The 21,403-nt window shown below is 37.0% G+C and overlaps 1 protein-coding gene across 6 annotated transcripts in view; it reads left to right on the top strand.

Moving 5' to 3' along the window:
• LOC131151867 (protein PAM71-homolog, chloroplastic) overlaps nucleotides 1-21,403 on the top strand; it is a 51,993-nt gene that overhangs the window by 9,987 nt on the left and 20,603 nt on the right. For all 6 annotated transcript variants that reach the window (XR_009135782.1, XM_058103322.1, XM_058103319.1 and 3 more), the window contains exon 4: nucleotides 17,915-17,962. Coding sequence is in view for 5 of the 6 variants with exons in the window: in XM_058103322.1 (XP_057959305.1) it covers nucleotides 17,915-17,962 (48 nt within the window). In the remaining variant the exon portion in view is untranslated. The remainder of the gene's footprint in view (nucleotides 1-17,914; nucleotides 17,963-21,403) is intronic.

The raw sequence follows: 21,403 nt of genomic DNA, 5'->3' as shown, positions 1-21,403 counted from the left end.
GTTGAATAAAAAAAAAAAACCTGATTCACGTATGAACAGCCTTCAGTGGGACCTCTCCAGAAACTTGAATCGACAAAGATATGCACCGGAAACTCTCCACGGATCAATACCATCAAAGATTTGTGGCAAAACAGAACACCAACAGCCATCAGAAAGGATAACCGAACACCACTGATCGACAACCACCAAAGATTCTGAAGCAAACAGAATCAACCACCCAATCCCAACCCAGCAGAAACTGCCGAATAGCAGTTTAACACCCACCAGAAACCCAACAAAAACTTCTGGCAGTCAGAAACTGCCGATGACCCAGAAATTGCCGCTACCCACAGAAAAGAACCAAAAAATAAAAAAAAATTAGAACAACCCTAATTGAGATAACGCTCTGATACCATGTTAATTGGATTGAATGCCTCTCTCTGTGAGGGTTCTTGTATTATATAGCAAATAAAAACATTCATTACAAGGCTAAAGGAATTACAGCCATCTAGGAGACTAATTAAGGCAATTACAATCAGCCTATTAATTATAGAATATCAACTACAATCAGCCTACTAATCACAGAATATCTACAACAATAATATAAAATCATGCCATAATTAGAGAGACTAATTATGGCACCGTATCTGACTAACAGTTTGAACGAAAACAGGTTGCTTTTTACTCTTCCATGACACAAGAGGTCACCCAGAAAAATAAATAAAAATAAAAATAAAGCTAGTAGTAGATTTATGCTCAGAAATATCACCAGCCCAATCAGCATCAGCATATGCCCAAATTCCAAGGAAGAAGTTGAAGATGAGAAATAGCTGCGAAAACCATGCCTCTTACATGCAAGGTGTGAACTAGAACTGCCCAATGAGTATTTCAAGGACCAGATACAAACTGATTGACAACGTGCACAGCATAAACAATGTTGGGGTGAGTAATAATAAAGATAATTCAAACAACCAACTTACAATAAACAGTAGGATCATTTAGTGGAACACAGTTGGAGGGATATAATTCTGCATGTGCCTCAATAGGAGTCTCAATCATCTTAGTGACTGTTAGTGAGCATGAAGAAAATCTCAATACCATATTTGGACTGGGATAGAATCAAAATTTCAGGAGAAGAAGCTGCCTCATTCCTCAAACAATAACAAAGAGGACCCAAGAAATTCACATCAAACTCAAGCAAAATATGCTGATTGACAACCCCAATGCTTAAATGACGGCTATGAGTATATCATCCACATACAATAAAAGAATAATTAGACCCCTGGTGAAATGTTGGATGAAGAGAGAAGAGTCCTCAGCGCAAGGGAGGAAACCAGTCTGTGTAATGAATAGACTGAAAATGATCATACCAGGCTCAAGGAGGTTGCTTAAAATAATAAAGAGAGAGCATAAGTGACAAACATAGTTAGCAGAATGAAAGACGCCAGGCAAGAGCATATATAAACTTCCTCATGAAGATGCCCATTTAGAAAGGCAGTTTTATCATCTAGCTTGAAGAGAATCCAAGTACAAACAGTCATCTTGTGTTGGCAACAGGTGCAAAAGTTTCTTCCTAGTCTACACTGCACTCTTGAGAAAACCCTTTAGCCTTTGAACATGCTTATTACACAATAGAATTTTTAGGCTTAGCTTTGACCTTATACATCCATTTGCAGCAAACAACAATTTTCCCTTTACTCATGTATTAGTCTTCTGAAGAGCAGCTAATTCATCTTGCGTTTTGTTTGGCCAATTAGGATCAGCAGAAGTTTCCTCATAAAGGGAGGTTCAAAGTAAGAATGAACTGATCCAAGAAAGTGCAATAAGAAAGAGAAAAGCAAGAATTAGAAAAATTACATGTACGATGTACCAGACCAGTTAGGTTGATTGCAAGTATGAATTCCATATAATCATTTAGGTTGTTTGGAATACAGAGTTGCAGGATAACAATCAGAACTAGACATAGGAGAACAAAAAGGTAATGATGGAGATGGCTGATGTTGCCTGCATGAATAAACTAATGGAAGAGAGGGGAAAATGGGAGAAATGGGTTTTCTACATTCTCATTCTATGGAGTTGATGTGTGAAAACCAAGCTGCTATTCATATTGCATCCAACCTGGTCTTCCATGAGCGGACAAAAAACACATTGAAGTTGATTGCCACTTTCTTTGTGAGAAACTTGTGCAGAAGCTCTGTACAACCACTCATGTGAAATCTGATTTGCAGTTTTCTGATTTATTCGCTAAACTGTTCGGGGGTGCTCATGTTAAATTCATTTGTCACAAGCTAGGAGCATATGAAAATTAAGGCTCACTTGGTTGGTGTTGCTCAATAAAAGTAATGTTAATAACTTGCTGCAAATTAGAAGACCTTTGAAGGCTCTCTCTCCCAATGTATGTGTGCTCTGTTACAAAAATTCTGAGATAGCTTCTCATCTTCTTTTGTGCTGTGAATTTTCTTGGAGGATTTGGAATATGCTTTTTGATATTCCTGGAGAGGGCTGGGTTTGCCCTTCTTCAGTTGGTTAATTTTTAGCTATTTCTTTCACAGGTTTTGGTAGGAGAAAGGATAAGGCCGTCCAATGGAAGTCTGGAATACTTGCAGTTTTGTGGGGGTTATGGTTGGAGCGTATGCGAGGATATTCAATGGGAAGAAATTAAATCGGGTGCTGGTATGGGATAAAATTCAGTATTTGGCCTCACTGTAATTTGCTGTTTTGGTTTTTTTCAGAGGAATTAGTTTCCACGAGTTACGTAGAGATTGGAAGAACCTATTGGCATGTTGATCTTTTATGTTTTGGTAATTTTTTAGTTGTTTCTTCTCTGGATTGGTCCAGGCTTTTTCTTGGGAGATGTCTCATTCTCCCCTGTGTAAATTCTCTTCTTATTAATGAAATATTCTTTTGCTATAAAAAAATAAATAAATAAAAGTTTGGAGCATGTGATACATATGATCCAATTTGAGGAGTGCTAATGGTTATTTTGGTCATTTAGCATTGTTAGCATGTGCTGGTGTTATATTGGCACATGAATTAGTAAGGGTATAGCTGAGTACAACCATTTATGTGAAATCCGATTTGCAGCTTGTTGATTTATTCACTAAAGCCTTAGGGGGTGCTCATGTCAAATTCATTTGTAACAAGGTAGGAGAAAATGATATCCATCCTCCATCTTGAGGAGGAGTCTTAATGGTTATTTTGGTCATTTAGTATTGTAAGTATGTGCTAATGTTATATTGGTTCATGAGTTAGTAAGGGTATTATAGTCATTGGTATGTACTTGACATATATTATAAACAGAGGGAGAAATCTATTGTTGTGATCAGGTCTTCCATTTTGCCTAATTATAAATAAAGGGAGAGACCTATGGAAAGAATTATATGTGATCGAAGGTTGTCAAGATCTATTTGACAAGCTTAGGTAAATTCAAACACTTGTTTCAATCCAAGCCTAGTGATAACCAAAGAAAAGAAAACTAGATTCAGGAAGATGTTTGGAAATCTATAGGACTAGATAAAATACCAATTGAAGTTTGGAAATGTTCAGGGGATAAAGGAATTTTTTGGTTAACTAATCTATTTAACACTATTATAAAAACCAAGAAAATGCTAGAAGAATGGAGGAAAAATACGTTAGTACCTTTGTACAAAAACAAAGGCGATTTTTAAAACTGTAATAAATATCGTGGAATTAAGATTATGAGTCATATGATGAAATTGTGGGAAAGGGCAATTGAACATAGAATAAGATTAGAAACGAAGATTTCAGAAAATCAATTTGATTTTATGCCTGGGAGATCAACAAAAAAAGTTATTTGTCTTTTAAAAAGTTAATGGAAAAGTTTAGGGAAAAGAAGAAGGACTTGCATATGGTTTCTTGACCTAGAGAAAGCTTATGATAGAGTACCTAGGGAAGTTCTCTGGTGGGAATTAAAAAAGAAGGGAGTTTGCAGTAGTTATACAAAGGTGATTAAGGATATGTATGATAGAGTAGTGACTAGCATTAGGACTATAGGAGGAGATTCTAGAGAATTTCCAATCACAATAGGTGTACATCATGGTTCTACTTTAGTCCTTATTTTTTTACTTTAGTAATTGATGAACTAACTAGGAATATCAAAAATGCGATCCCTTGGTGTATGTTGTTTGCAAATGATATTGTGTTGATTGGTGATAGTAGGAGTGGATTGGAATCTAAGGTAGAACTTTGGAAAGCCACATTAGAGTCTAAAGGGTTCAGGGTAAGTAGGAATAAGGCAGTATATATGAAATGTAATTTTAGTAATATAAGGAGTAGCAATATAGAGAAGATTAAACTGGATAATCAAGAGATTAATAGCACTGATAGATTTAGATATCTTGGATATATTATGGAAGGTGAAGGGAAATTGAAGAAGATGTAGTATGTAGAATTAAGATAGGTTGGGTAAAATGGAGGAGTACATCAAGTGTGTTGTGTGATCATAGAATACCCTTATAATTAAAAGGAAAGTTTTATAAGATGGCTATAAAGTCAGCTATTCTTTATGGTTCAGAATGTTGGGTAACTAAGAAACAACATGTTCAAAAAATGAAAGTTGCTAAGATGCGTATGGTTTAACATTAAAAGATAAAGTAAGAATGAACATATATGCAATAACTTAGGCATAGCACCAGTTGAAAACAAGATAAAGGAGGGGCGGCTTAGATGGTTTGGGCATTTGAAACATAGGCCTAGTAGAGCACCTACGAGGAGGAGTGAGTTATTATTTCTGGCATGAAAAGTGGTAGGGGTAGGCCTAAAATGACTTGAAATGAGGTAGTGAGGAAGGATTCATTAGCCTTTAATCTAATAGAGGAAAACATTTTGGATCGGGTGAATTAACAGAAAAGGATTTGTGTAGCTAACGCCACCTAGTGGGACTTAAGGATTGTTGTTGTAAGAAGATGCATTGATTTTCTCCCTATTGTGGAGGTTGATGGAACCTTAGATCGCATAGATGTGCATGCATCCTGATGCATTCAAGGAAATTTGGGATGATGTCAAGCTCTTATATTTCAATGACATTGCACGTATGTATGATTTATCTTGGAGAACTTTCAATCACAATAGGGAGACAAGCATAGATGAATTGTATCCATGAGGAATTTAACATCGTGCAACTTGTAATTGCCGATGTTAGTGATATGCAAAAGAAGAGGGAGCATATAAGAGTCCTTAGGGTCCTAGCGGGTTTGAAACTCAAGTTTGAGGCTCTCCAGACCCAAATGCAAAGTTGTCCTTTGCTGATGTTATTCTCGTGTTCATTGTGCACACATTCCTCAACCTATATTTCTCGTGTTTCATCCTTTGACTCTTAGAAGACTACTTATCTTACACAAGATTTTTTTTAACCTTGCCAAGTAGTCACAGAAGTTCTCAAGGTGGTTCAAGTGGTCATGGTGGAAGGGATGTATGTGGTAGAGGCCCCCCTCACAATTGCACTCATTATAGACAAGAAAGTCATACTTGAGCAATGTTGAGATCTTCACTGCAAACGGCCGCACATCTCCAATGCAACCACCCCAAGTTCCACTCTTTCAAGCTCAAGTGATGAGCAATGTACCATCTCTATGTCAAAGGAAGAGTATTCCAAGTTCCAGTATCAAATGTCTCGACAAACTTCCATTTCTTTTGCATCTCTAGCTCAAATAGGTAACCCTACAACTAACCTCCTGTCCAATATTTCTTGCCCTAGTCCTTATATTATAATTTCAGCCACTATTGATCATATCACATGTATAACCAATTTCTTTTCCACCATCTAGTATCCTAAACTTACCTCATGTTAACCTTACTGATGGTTCGATATTACCATTTTAGGGGGTAAGGACGACAAATCTCACTTCTTCTACCTCTGTTTCTCTTGTTTTATATATTCCTAAGTTTCCTTGCAATCTTATATAAGTTTGCAAGATTACAAAATCTATGAATTGTTCAATTTCTTTCCTTGTTTTGTTGTCATTTAGAATTTGAAGATGAGGAAGACTATTTGTGGAGGACATAAGGTTGGTGGACTTTACTAATTTGAGTTGTTATCTCATTCTATTGTCCACACTATTGCCACTACACAACTTCAAATCCATTGTTGCCTTGGTCATCCGTCATTAGACAAGTTGAAAAAGATAGTTCCTACTTTAAGTTATGTGTCCAATCTTGAGTCTCAGTCTTGTATTGTATCCCATTTTCTTCCCAAGTCAATAAACAAGTAGTAAGCCCTTTCATGTTAGCCAATTATGTTGTTGTGGTCTTGGTTGGGTTGTGTCAAAGTTGGGTTTCTAAAATTTTGTACCTTTTGTAGATGACTATTAAGGATGACTTGGATTTATTTTAATAAAGTGTCATTCTAATTTATTTCATATTTTTTGTGCCTTTTGTTCTAAAAGAAGGAAATTTGAGTTGCTTGCTCCATTACTTGACAATGTTGAAGAGTACTCTTGTACCCCGTTTACTACCTATATGACTAACTCTGGTATTATTTATTGGTCATCTTATGCCCACACTCCAAAATGAAATGGAGTTGCAAAGAGTAAAAAAAGACATATCCTTAAAGTCACTCATATTCTACTTTATCAAATGAATGTCCCAAAAGTTTTTTCAAGTGTTCCATTCTCACTACTTGCTTTCTTATCAAGATGCCATCCTCTGTTCTTGGTGGCAAAATTCCCTACTCTGTTATCGTCTTGAATGCTTCTTTATTCTCTTTACGTCCTCTCATATTCAAGTGTGTTTCCTTTCTTCATTAGACCCCAAGGTGGATAAGTTAGATCCTCATGCTAAAAAATGTATTTTTCAGAGCTACTCTTGTACTCAAAAAGGATATCAATGTTATAGTCCTACCATACATCATTTTTTGTTTTTTTTGTTTTTTTTTATGTTACCTTCTTTGAGTCTACACCATACTATTCTAATTCCTTAAGCACTTTTGAACTTGATGAATCCTTCCCTCTACCTAGCCAACCCAAATTCTAGCTTATTATCTCTCCTTCTCATACACTAACATCTTCATCTAGTTTTTCTCCTTCCCGTCACCTGATCATCCTAATTTGTAGGCGTATTGATGTAGGACAGTTCTAAGTAACCCTAGTCCTACGGTTGACCCTCTTTGTAGCACACACACAATATCACAATCTATGGGAAGAATTGAATTAATCAAGCATGAAAATCACAAACATATTCTACTGATCACAAGTTGTTGAGATTTTGAAAACATTTATGTTTTGATTTAAAAGCCCTTAGTTGATCATTTCATTCAAGTAATCAAGTACACTTTAAAAGATGTTATATTAGAAGTCTTAGATCACAAAGTCCTAGCGTACAAATCAAATATTCCTAAGCATGGTACTAGCAAGCATGTTCATGTTGAAAATCTAGAAAGATTCGAAGAGAATGAACAAGGTTTTTCAATCAAGGATTCGGGTAGAGTTTCAAGGCTAACAAGGTACCTTTAGGGGCTGTTTTATATGGTCACAAACAAGGAATTGAAATGAACTTACCAAAAGGTTCGGAATGACAAACACCAAGACACATGAGTACTTGATCGCACCACGAACAAGCTTGTTGATCCTTAGAAATCTTGAGACAAGAATGAAGCTTGAGGAAGGTTGTGGCTGTGAACTATGAAAGAGGAGTGGGCGTGTAGTGTTGATGATGACGTTGATTTTGTCGTGGTCTCTCACCACTCAATCTTGGGGGAGACGGAACGTAGCCTCACACTACTCACTCTCAAGGAGAGGAACAACCTTTACAAGCTCAAGCAAAGGCTTCTTTTCTTTTAATTGATAATGCAATGATACCTTTTACAATACAAGTGATGGCATATGTATACATGAGCATGCACATGACTTGCACATGGCTTTTTAAAAGATTAAAGAAAATACAAAAGTAAAATAAAACATTGGCAATGAGGTCCTTGGAAATAGTTTGTCATAGAAATAGGTGCGTAGGAACTAGAATAATTATAATAGTGGAGTCTAGGAACTTAAAATGAAATAAATACTTCTTGAAAACCCAAGACTCTTTTACTTGCAAGTTGTCATGCTTTTTGAAAAACCAAGACTCTTTGACTTGCAAGTTGTCATCTTCTTTCCAAGCTAGCTTCCAAGAGAAGCTTCAATTGCTGCAAATAAAGTTCACATCCAATGGTGGACTTCAGGTGGCCGTCCATGTGTCACAATATCCGCAAAAGATACTCGAGGTGCACATTGATCCCCATCATCTCTCCCCGATCGAAAAGAATTCTCCTCCAGAAAATTATGTCCAAAGTACTCGGTATACAGCTCCGGATTGAGACGAAGGACATCATCTTTAAGAATCCAACTGCATTCTGATAATGGCTTCCCTTTCCATTTGACCAAAAACTTTTGGTACGTTCTAGCTCGTGTGTTTGTTGTTTTAACATCTAGAATGTCTTCAATTTGCTCGAGTTTCTTTGGTGGGACTAATGATGGCGGTAAAGGTAAATTTGGCTTTTTCTGGTGCAACTAGAGTTATGAATGGAGTAGGTTCATCCACAAGGTTAGTAGGGCTAGGTTCTGCAAAAGAATTAGCTTCCAGAAAAGGCGTTAGATCTTCAATACTAAATACATTGCTTATGCCAAAATCATCTAACATGTAAGCATTAGAACTTATTTTCCTGAGAACTTTGAATGGTCCCATCTTTTTGGCATGAAGCTTTCTTACCTTTCCTGAAGGGATCCGTTCTGCGCGAATTCAAACCATAACCATATCACCTTTTGAAAATTCCTGCAACCTGCGATGTACATCAGCAATAGATTTATAATGCTCATTGCTTATATTAATTTTCATTCTTATCTTAGAGTGTAAGTCATGTATGTGCTTTGCAAATGTATCAGCCTACTCACTTACTCTAGACTCAGGTGGTAATGGAATGAGATCTACAGGCTTCCTAGGACCATATCCTGTAACAACCTGAAATGGGCAAGTCCTGTGGTCCTATTCACTAAACTATTGAATGCAAACTTGGCCATAGGAAGGCATAAATCCCAAGTTGTGATGTTCTCACCTACCAAACATCTCAATAGATCCCCAAGGCTCCTATTTACCACTTTAGTTTGCCCATTGGTCTATGGGTGGTATGCACTAGAAAATTTGAGCTTGGTACCTAGTAATGCCCATAAGGTTTTCCAGAAGAAGCTCACAAACTTCACATCCCTATCCGAAAAAATGGTTTTGGGAAGACCATGAAGTCTCACTACTTCCTTGAAAAATATAGTGGCAATCCTGTAGGCATCATACGTTTTATTGCATGGAATAAAATGTGACATTTATGAAAACCTGTCCACAACAACAACCACTAAATCATTTCCCCTAGCAGTCTTGGGGAGACCTAACACAAAGTCCATACCGATATCTTGCCATGGGATGTGTGGCACGGGCAAAGGGGTATACAATCCTGAATTCTGTTTCCTACCCTTCGCTGTCTGACAAGTACGACATTGTGAAACAATCCTAGCAACATATCTCTTTAGACTAGGCCAATAGAACCTATCCTCAATCATAGCCATGGTCTTATCTCTACCAGAGTGACTCGCAGCACCTCCAACATGTAATTCCCAAATCAGTTGGTCACGTAGGGATGTGAATGGGATACCAGTCTAGCTCCTCTAAAAAGGAATCCATCATGAATCATAAAGTTTGAGTACAAGACAAACTCCTAAGGAAGGAGGTAGTGTCTCCAGTGTCGCAGTGATTGTACTACAGCATAAAATTCCTTGTCATAGGTAGAATACCACTGTTTTGCCTCATTCAACTTCTCACTTAAGAAGGCTATAGGGTGTCCCTCCTAACTAAGTACTCCTCCAATGCCATCCTTCTTGGGAGTGAGGAGAGCAAGGCTGACACATGGACTCATGCTCTCCTGAGTAAAGCCCTTTTCTCTCAGTTCATTCATTTGTTTCATCAACTCTTTATGTTTTCTTGGGTTCATTCTATAATGTGGTAAATTAGGCATAGATGAACCAGGAACAAGGTCAATGACATGTTGAATGTCTCTCATGGGAGGTAACTCACTAGGTGGCTTAGAGATGACATCCTCAAACTTGGAAAGTATGAGTGATACTTCCAGTGGTGTTTCATTCTTAGGAAGGGCCCCTCGGTCTCCCTAGTAACAACCACATACACTACCTGTGTAATTTAACTCTTGCTCAATTTTCTTTTTACTCATGATCTTCAATGATTTTCCACTAGTTTTTGTCTTTTCCTTCTTCTTTTTCTCACCTTTCGGCTCTAGTGGACTCAAAACAATTCTCTTGTCATTACACCTGAAGGAATAAGTGTTGGCACGCCCATTATGTGAGACATCCAAATCATACAACCAAGGTCGTCCTAACAAAATATGGGCAACGTCCATGGGAAGGACATCACACCAAATCCCGTCCTCATATTCACCAATCTTAATGGGGACTAGACATCTATGGCTCACAGGCGTGGTAGTGGCATCAACCCAAGCTACCTTATATGGTTGTGGGTGTGGCTCAACTTTCAATCCCAACTTCTCAGCTATAGATTTAGACGCAACATTCATACAACTACCACCATCTATGATCATCTTGCAACTTTTACTCCCACACTTGATGTAAGTATGGAAAATAGAAGTGCGACGTTAGTCCTCCTGATCCTTGGGAATGATCATAATGCATCTCATCACACTCAACTGGGCACTCTCATCTGGCTCACTTGACGACTCATCCTCACTAGGTACAACTTCAGGAATATTTACTTGGTCCTCCTCAAGCTTGTCCTCACCATCTTCCCTATCAAGTGCCAAGTTCCTAGTGGGACATTGTTTGGAAAAGTGTCCTTGTTTATGGCACCTGAAACACACTGCATTGCCAAAACTCTGGTGAGAGGATCCAATCATGGGTGCTTTTCCCTTGTCCATAGGCTGCTGGACTATGGGATTGCTCCCTTGGGAGGTGACTTGACCTAATTGCACTAGTCGGGACTTGTCATAGCTCTGTACCTTTCGAGAGTATGGCTCCTTTGAAGAGGTACTAAATTTTTTTCCCATGGGCCCTTTATTCATTTGCTCAAAGTCATGAGCTAAATTATAGGCTTGTTTAAGGGATTTAATGTGACGGGGAAATAGTACTCTCCTTCGTTCAAGCTTTAATCCTATGAGAAATCGAGAGATCTGCTGACTAACAGTCTCATAGACACCACATCTTATAGACAACTCATCAAACTAACTCATGTACTCTGACACAGTCATGCTACCCTAACGCAAACTGTAAAGCTAATCCATAAGGCGCTCTCTATAGCTAAGGGGTACATACTTCTCCCTCGACCTATCCTTCATTAGGTACCAATGCTCAATGGGCCTATGATCTAATCTTGCCTTTTGCCTCTTGACATTCAACCAAAGGAGCTTGGCTTGCCCCGTCAACCTCATTTTTGCAAACTTAACTCGATAAGGGTCAGTCATCCTATACCAGTCAAAATAGGAATCCATCTTAGTCAACCAATCTTGGAAGATTTTTGGGTCCATCTGTCCATTATAGGTGGGGGCCTCTATTTTCACTTGCCTCATCACATCCTCGTAAGGATCATAATGGTCCCTACGGTAAGGTCTCCTACCTTGAAAGTCATCAACGTCATAGTCCTTATCACCCCAATGTTAGGCATAGGTCTCATGACGTGGGGGTCTCTTAACAAAGTCATCTTGGCGATTCACTCGCCTTTGTGGAGGAAGAGGTCTTTCTCGAGGAGGCATAGGTAGCTCTTTAGGCTATTCATCATCATTGCCTTGCTCAAGGGGCGGCTCTAAATTGTCTTGGGGTGGGTTATGGTGGACTAGTTGGACTTCCAACCTATCTAGTCTTTGGCAGGTCTCAACTAGCTTTTGATTAAAGTCATGGACTTGATCTTGAAGTCATCTATTGAAGCACCTTTCTCAAAATCAGTCCTACGACCTCGGTAAGTATTCCCAGCTCGAGTAGACATCCTAGAGGTTGGGGAAGGATTCGGCCAACACTAGGGCAGCCCTTTGGAATGGTATTTGGTCACACAAAGAGGGTCAAAAGTGAACCTAACTTAGGTTCTAATACCAATATGATGTAGGACGGTTCTAAGTAACCCTAGTCCTAAGGTTGACCCTCTTTTTAGCACACGCATAATATCACAATCTATGGGAAGAATTGAATTAACCAAGCATGAACATCACTAACATATTCTAATGATCACAAGTTGTTGAGATTTTGAAAACATATATGTTTTGGTTTAAAAGCCCTTAGTTGATCATTTCATTCAAGTAATCAAGTTCACCTTAAAAGATGTTATATTAGAAGTCTTAGATCACAAGTCCTAGCGTACAAATCAAATATCCCTAAGCAAGATACTAGCAAGCATGTTCATGTTGAAAATCTAGGAAGATTCAAAGAGAATGAACAAGGTTTTTCAATCAAGGATTCGGGCAGAGTTTTAAGGCTTACAAGGCACCTTTAGGGGCTGTTTTATATGGTCACAAATAAGGTATTGAAACGAGCTTACCAAAAGCTTCGAAATGACCAACACCAAGACACATGAGTACTCAATCGCACCATGAACAAGCTTGTTGATCCTCAGGAATCTTAAGACAAGAATGAAGCTTGAGGAAGGTTGTGGCTGTGAACCATGAAAGAGGAGTGGGTATGTAGTGTTGATGATGACGTTGATTTTGTCATGGTATTTCACCACCCAATCTCCGGGGAGACGGAACGTAGCCTTACACTACTCACTCACAAGGAGAGGAACAAGCTTCACAAGCTCAAGCAAAGGTTTCTTTTCTTTTAATTGATAATGCAATGATACTTTTTACAATACAAGTGATGGCATATTTATAGAGCCTTACATGAGCATGCACATGACTTGCACATGGCTTCTTAAAAGATTAAAGAAAATACAAAAATAAAATAAAACGTTTAAAACATGGGCAATGAGGTTCCTAGGAAATAGTTTGTCATAGGAAATAGTTGCCTATGAACTAGAATAATAATAGTGGAGTCTAGGAACTTAAAATGAAATAAATGCTTCTTGAAAATCCAATGCTCTTTGACTTGCAAGTTGTCATCCTCTTTCCAAGCTAGCTTCCAAGAGAAGCTGCAATTGCTACAAAAGTTCGCATCCAATGGTGGACTTCGGGTGGCCGTCCAAGTGTCACAATATCCGCAAAAGATACTCAAGATGTTGATCCCCATCACGTATGCATGATGGAAAATTAAGGGTGGAGAGCCTCCTATGTTTACTACTACTGTGCCTTCCTCATCTCATGATCCCATTTCCCAAGATGTTGATCTTCCCATTGCTATCCTGAATGATAACACAATTATACAGAATATCCAATTTGTAATTTCGTTTGCTATGATTTCTTCTCACCCTTATATATTACTATTTTGTTAGCACTTTATCTTTTGTTGCTTTTCCTGAATTTGTTTCTAAAGCCTTATCCCATTTTGAGTGGAGAACTCTAATGGTTGAAAAAATGTGTGCATTATAGGATAATACATCTTCCTCATAATAAACCTATGTGTTCGCCTTACAAGGCTTAAAATCTTGTTTTGATGATAACAAATCAGAGGAACTTAACATATTGGTTAAGTGATGATATTTTAGGACTCAAGTATGTGAATACAAGGTCAAGTGCACACAAGGATTATTGAAAGATTATACTCCAAAGAAAGAAGATCTCATAAAGCTTATACTATTAAAGCAAGGATTCAAAGATGATTTGATGAAGCTTAAAGTGAATTGAAGTTGGAAGTCAAGATAGACTCAAAAGATGGAAAAGCATGAAGACTTAAGTGCTTAGAATGTATAAGTCTTAAAAAGTCTCATGTAAGTTCTTCAAACAATTTCAATATGGATGCATGAAGCTCTTAGGTTAATTTCTTAGACCTAGATATCTTTTTAAATACTTGGAAAATACTTTTATAAGGTCGAAAGTTATTTCAAAAAGGTTAAAATCATTTTTGGAATTAAAAGCACTAAAACAGGATTTTCCAAATTCTGTTATTTTTTCTATATCTGCATTGATGTGCAATTTTCTCTATCAACGGATTTTTATCTTAAAAAATGATCAACATGAAAGTTGTAGGATTTTTCTTAGCTTTCTGTTGATACCAAGAACGTCTTATTTGGAGTTGTATAGAAAAAGTTATGACCAAAATACTAAAGGATGGTCGAAGCTGTCAGGCGACTGACTTTATCTGTTCAGGCTACTGAACAGCAGATAGAAGCTTCCAGGCAATTGACTTTTGTCAACCTAGTCGACTGACACTTTGCTGCCTTTGAATTTTCAGTGTTTTTAATGACCCAAGCGACTGACTCTTCATACCCAATCGACTGACTCTTCGAAAATTCAAATTTTAAACTTAACGGAAAGTTTTCAAAATTGAGTTTTTGAATTCTAAACGTTATGAAAATTTGGGAAACACTCCAAGTCACTTGGGGAACACGAAATACTCTTTTATAAACATTTATAAATACCCCCCAAGACAAAGGATTCAATACACCAAGCAATACACAGCAATCAAAGCTCTCTTGCTCACATACTTGCTGAAGTTTCTACCAAGTCTTGCTAAGAATTTCTCACCGATCTTTGCGCACAAATTCTAAATCTTTCAATCTAAGAAAGAACCCGGTGATATTTATCTTGAGCTTCATCTTTCTATATTGTTACTTGATTGATGTATATTGTTTTCAATTGTACCAATCTGCTCTTGAAGAGAGTGTCTTTGTACACCAAATTTGTTTCTTGTTTTTGTAGATGGTTCAGGATTGTTGAATCGTTGTACCGAGCGTGGGGTATCGCTTGGAGAGGGGGCTCCACCCTAGTTGAAGAAGGGATTGTAAAAGGCTGCTCTTGCCGGTCAAAGGAGTGTGTAAGGTTGCTTCTATTCGTAAAGGAGTGGTATAGTGGAATTTTTGGGAGTGTTTGCCTAAGGCGAGGACATAGGCGGGTATAGCCGAACCTTGTAAAACTCGCGTCTCACTCTCTTCCCTACTCTTTAATTTTCTGCATGTATAAATTGCGTGGATGTTTATTTAAGTGTTGGAAATTAATTTGTTTATGAACTTTGGTATTGATCAATCAATGCACTTCCTTTAATCAAGGTTTCCGCAAACGATTAATCAACATACTCCCTTTAAGGTGTCTACAAAAGATCAATCAACGCACCCCCTAGCAAGTGTGAGTTAGTGCACGAGTTGCTAGGGGTATTATGGTCATTGTCATGTACTTTGCATACTTTATAAATAGAGGGAGAGATCTACCTGTGTAATTAGGTCTTCAATTTACCCTATACTTTAACGTTACATCGACAATGTTTAATGGACTACGATGGAGAACAGCACCACGAAGATGTTCAAATTACTCCTCAGTGCATGACCAATTTTACCATCTCTGTCTCTTCCTATAATTCTCATAACCATCCAATAGCTGCAAACGTTGTGGTTCCATATGGGCTATTTGATCCAATATGTTGTCATTTGATTCCAGAATTCCTTGATTGTCTTATTCCCTTGCTTTTTGAATTTCCATCCCCAAATTTTGCAAAGTTTGATTCAAGATGCATCCCTCTTAAACGAGTCCATACCTCTTTTGCTGTTGCACACTTGGAGAAATTCATACCTGTGCCAGGTTATACATAATTTTGAACCAGGTGATAATATGAGCATTCTCCTTCTTCATTTCCACTCTATCCAATGTTTTGGAAGCCAACGCTCCCCCAAAAATTAAGGTTTTCACTTGATTGGTTGTGCTTAATAAAATAAATACTAATAACTTGCTGAAAATTAGGAGACTTTTGAAGGCACTCTCTCTTGATGTATGGGTGCTTTGTTACAAGAACTCCAAGACTGCTTCTCATCTTCTTTTGCAAAGACAATTTGCGTGGAGGATCTGGAATGAGCTTTTTGGTACTACGGGTGAGAGTTGGGTATGTCCTTATTAGGTGGAAGATTTGTTAGCCATTTCCTTCATGGGCTTTAGGAGAAGGAAGGACAGGGCAGAACTATGGAAGTGTGGGATATATGCAGTTTTATGGGGAATATGGCTGGAGCGTAATGCACAGATTTTATTTTGGGAAAAAGTTAAATTGGGTGCTGGTTACAGATAAAATTCAATATTTGTGCATCATTTTTTGACTTTTCAGAGGGAGTAGTTTTCAGGAGGTTCAAAGAGATTGGTGGAACATTCTGGCTTGTTGATCTTTTCTCTATGTTGTTCTTAGTTGTTTATTTCTGGTTTGTCCTAGATCTTTTTTGGGAGATCTCATTCTCCCTCTTGTAAATTATTTTCTTATTAATGAAATTTTCTTTTGCTATTTTTTTTTTTTTTAAGTATTAGCTTTCTCCATTTCCCAATTGATATCGGATTTGTCAAAATCTGTAACTGTTAATGATGGACCAACCCCATATGAATGCTTCACAATAAATCTCTCATTTAAGTTCTCATTCAAGAGAGGAGTTATTTCCATGCCTTGGTCAATGCATTCATGCTTCGCTATAAATCTCTTATTCAAGATAGGAGTTATTTGTAATAAATTAGGAGTTCATTCTCTCTTTAAAGAGAGAAGTTTTTTTTTTTTTTGTAATGGATGAAAGAAAATCAAAGAGTTCACCTCAAGGAGAGTTAATTTGCATCCTTGATTTGAGAGAGAGTTAATTTAATTTGAGAGGGAGTTATTCTTGACTAGGTGTATATATAGGTGCCTTTGTGGGTCTTTGGAAAGTGTGTCATAGAGCATGACATCTTAGATGCTCTTGTATTCTATCTCTTCCAATAGTGAAGTTCTTTTGACATCTCCACCTGTGGATGTGGGCTATAAGCCGAACTACGTAAATCTTGTGTCTATTTTCTAGCATCTCTCTTTATTATTCACTTACAGAAATGCAGCTGAGATATCAATAGATCAAAAAACAAAGCTGAAACACTCATGAGAAGATTCAGAATATGAATAACATATCCAGAATTTGCCAGTCTAGAACAGAAAAGAGGAGATGAAATTATGGAACAGAGCAAATCAGCAGAAAAATGCAACACACAACAGACAGATCAGAGGACTTGCAGAAGAGAGAAGAAACTGGCAGAAAAGTGCAATATAGAGAACTCGCAGAAACTGGGAGAATGGAAGAGAGACAAAACAGGAAAGTTCAAGATAATTATGACTGTATGGAGACATACAAAGAACACAAGAGAAGGACAGCAACCAGTGGGTTCTTCAAGGACCTTGATACTTTGACATGATGTGACAATGCAGAAAAGCTTCCAGCTTCAATTTGAATTCTATAAAAATTGCAATACAAAAACTACACTCTGTATATCCTACATTCCTACAGAAACTAAAAACTACCCAAAGTACAAAAATACCCTTTTAAGTAATCATATTTACAGCCGATACTTAAAACAATTAAAAATTAGAGAAATCATCTACTCCTAATTTTACAAAGAAGATATGGGCGGACAGAGGTGACATCATGGTGATATAGGTTCTTGTTGCTGGCTGATTCTTGTTTATCGCCCCCAATAGCTGGGATGAGATTTTGCTTGGCTATACGCCTATACCCCTGGTTTGAGTTGTATCTAATTACTTGGCTGAAGAAAATTGAAAGATGTATCTATTTACTTGAGTATCATGTGTTTATGTGTTTGTGTTTATACATGTGCTAATTTCTCCTTTCAACACATGTTGATAATTTTAGTCAATAATTTCATGATGGAATTAAACATTTCTTGTCAACTGCATTAATTAACTAAAAGAATCTGAGAGTTCTATATCAAAATTATTATTCAGACTGAAAATGGGGCTGTCTCCCTTGCCCCTATCTTTCTTGTTAATTGTCTCTAAAATTTATAGTTGTTGCTCAAGTTATGCTTTTGTTGCTCAACTTATGTGTTTTTTTTTTTGGTTTTGAGCAGACATTTTTCATTGCTGCACTCTTGGCCATGCAATATAAGAAAGGACTGGTATAGCTCTCTTTCTCTCTCCTTCCCTCCCCCTCTGAGTGCTCGTGTGCATGTGTGCATTTTGCACAAGCTTGATGATGACATAGTTTCTGTTTATTGTTGGATTTGCAATTTTATTCTCTAAACTTTTGTTTCTCTTGTATTTTTTGTTTTCATTTTATTCTCTTAAATATAGTTCTAATTTTCAACATTTAATTTTATGAATGTATGATTTCTCTACCAGCAGATGCTTAATAGTCGTGCTTTTACTTTCACTCACCTTTTTTTGTCCTGTGATTTTTATGTAAAAAAATTTGAAGGCAAACTTGTAAATAGAGCTTAATATAAAGAGGAAAAGAGTCAACTAGCCATGAGCCTGAACTCTGCAGAAGTTAGTGGAATAGTTGCCCCTTAAAATACAAACATCAAAAACAAGAACAAATAGAGGTACTTTATCACAGCAACACACCATCTAACAGCTTAAGCTTTTTAGTATATGGGTAGCAGATCACTTTCAAGAGTTTCATCAAAACCATTTCAAGGGTTCAACTAGAACTTTCTTTGGCATGGATTGCATGTGAGTATTTTTTAGTGAAAATAGATTATACATATCTACATTAGTTCCTTTCATAGGTCAATGTATTTTATCAAATAGTAATAACAGAAGCTCATATTTAAGAACCCTACTCTAAATTCATCATGAACAATATTCTTCAAACTAGATTCATAACTGGAACATAAATAAAATTTAAATTCTGTGAAATTTGAACTCCTAATCTCATAAAATCCAAAGAGTGTAATGTATTCCTTTCATAAAGCAAGCCCTATCCTTCTCCCTCTAAATGCCTAGTACAAGTGTTTGAAAAGAAGACCAAGTTGAGGGTATTTGCTGTTTACTATTTACAAAAAGGAAGTAATAATAACCCTTTTACTTCACATTAGATTGTAATGCCCGCTTACAAGACAACTCATATTTCTTAAAATTCAAGGATATCTTGTCCAAACAATGCTTTACACTATTTTTTCATTTGTTTTTTTATTTTTCTGATAAAAGAAAATATTCATATTTTAAAATATAGTAATGGTATGACATGTTGATGAAATGTACCGTGCATCAACACCTAAGCAGATGACCTTTGTGTTGGGAGCGTGGTTGAACAGTATCAGTATACTTGAATAGTAACATATACGTAAACAGTAGCAAATTCATCTTTATCTGATACCACTTATCTTATACCCAATTCAAGATTGAATTGATATAGAGAAAGGCAATGAAGAACAAGTCATACAAATGCAACACCGAGAATTTTAAGTGGATAACTCTCCAATTTGGAGAGGAAAACCACGAAGCAGCTAGAAGTAATTCACTAATTCAAATGAGGAGAATACAACAATACAAAAGAACTCTCAAATTCTCTCTCCACACTCAAATACAAAATTGGCTAATAAGCCTTCAAAATACAAGGAATTCTAAGTTTTGGGGGATGATTGAAATGAGATGGGATGAACCTATTTATAATCAAAATACGAGTATTGTAGTAGTGTTGTACAGTACTGTAGTAATAACAACTGGCACCCCTTTCTGACCAAATTTACACCATCTACCACCTTCTTCAATCTTCTCTTCTCTTTTCCTTATTATTCTTTTGTCATGGGGTCCACAAATTGGTGATGGACTCTACTTACCTCACAAATCTCCCCCTCACTACCAATTTGGGGATGTTTTTAATCTTTCATATTTTCTTTTAAAAATTCTAATTTCTGTGTTTCTCTCCCTCCAACTCAAGCCTCTCACTGCTCTTCATTCTTTTTCAGACATTTACAATATTGGCTAAGTTCAAGCAATGGTTGAACTTGGTTCCATTTACTACCTTGGTTAACATATCGGCAAGATTCTCCTTTGTGTCTATTTTCTAGAGTCGAAACTGTCCATTATTCATTATATCACGAAGAAAGTGATACCTAACACCAATGTGCTTAGTTCTAGCATGATAGACCTGATTCTTTGCTGACTAGATAGCACTTTGATTATCACAATACACCGTCGCCTTTTCTTGGTGAATTCCCAATTCTGCAATCAAACTATGAATTCAAATGGCTTCTTTTATAGCATCTCCAGCTGCCATATATTCTACTTCTGTAGTTGATAATGTAACTATGGGTTGCAAAGTAGACCTCCAGCTAACTAGTCCCTTTGCCAAAGCAAACAAATATCCTATAGTAGATCTTCTATTATCCAGATCACCTGCATAATCCGAATCTACATATCTCACAAAAAATTTATCTAAACTACTAGGATCTTTTTCAAATTTCAAACCAATATTCATGGTACCTTTAAGATACCTCAAAGCCCACTTAATTGCTTCTCAATGCTTTTCACCTGGATTTTGCATATATCTACTAATTAGACCAACATCTTGAGAAATATCAGGTCTAGTACATACCATCAAATACATGAGACTTCCCACCAAACTAGCATATGGTATTCATTCCATCTCTTTTTTTTTTTTTTTTTATCAGTGCTTGAAGACAATTTGGCACTGAGTTTAAAATGGAGAGCTAGAGGAGTACTTACTGCTTCTGTATTTCTTTCATGCCAAATTGTTGTATTACCTTCTTCAAATAGTGCTTATGGGTTAGGCACACAGCACCCTTTTCCTTGTCAGGAGTGATTTCCATTCCAATAATTTTCTTGGCTTTATAGAGATTTTTCATCTCAAATTTCATCTTCAATTTGGTCATCAATTCTTCAATCTCCCTTGTACTTTTGGTTGCAATCAACATACAAGAGCAAATATATGAAAGAACCATTATTCAATTTCTGAAGATAAACACAATGATCATATTGGCTTCTTATTAGCCATGGTCTTTCATAAAATGATCAAACTTCTTGTATCATTGCCTTGGAGATTGTTTCAAACCATACAAAGACCTTTTCAACTTGCACACCCAGTCTTCTTTGCCTTTTGTCTTGAAGTCATCTGGTTGCGTCATATAAATTTCTTCTTCAAGATCTCCATGTAAGAAAGCCGTCTTCACATCAAGTGGAACCAAATTCAAATCCAATTGAGCTACAGTCAATGGCAAAATTCGAATAGAGGAATGCTTCACTATTGGAGAGAACTTCATTATAATCAATTCCCTCCTTTTGAGCATACCCTTTTGCCACCAATTGAGCGACTTTCTCTTTCTTACTTGGATCTTCCTTCTTGGCAAAGACCCATTTGCAACCAATTGCTTTCTTTCCTTTGGAAAACTTTACAAGCTCCTAGGTATCATTTTTGAAGAGATTGCATTTCTTCATTCATGGATTTATTCCATTCCACATTTTTAGAACATGCAATAGCCTATTTATATGTAGAAGGAATATCATCTTCAACTACAAGCAGTGCATACACAACCATGTTTGTATGTCGCGCTGGCTTTTTAATCTCTTTTCTAGGTCGCCTGGTTGCAATAGAC

The sequence above is a fragment of the Malania oleifera genome, chromosome 3 (assembly GCF_029873635.1).
Source record: "Malania oleifera isolate guangnan ecotype guangnan chromosome 3, ASM2987363v1, whole genome shotgun sequence".
Lineage (NCBI taxonomy): Eukaryota > Viridiplantae > Streptophyta > Magnoliopsida > Santalales > Ximeniaceae > Malania > Malania oleifera.
The sequence above is the reverse complement of the archived record's forward strand: the minus strand, read 5'-3'. Positions and strand labels throughout refer to the sequence as shown.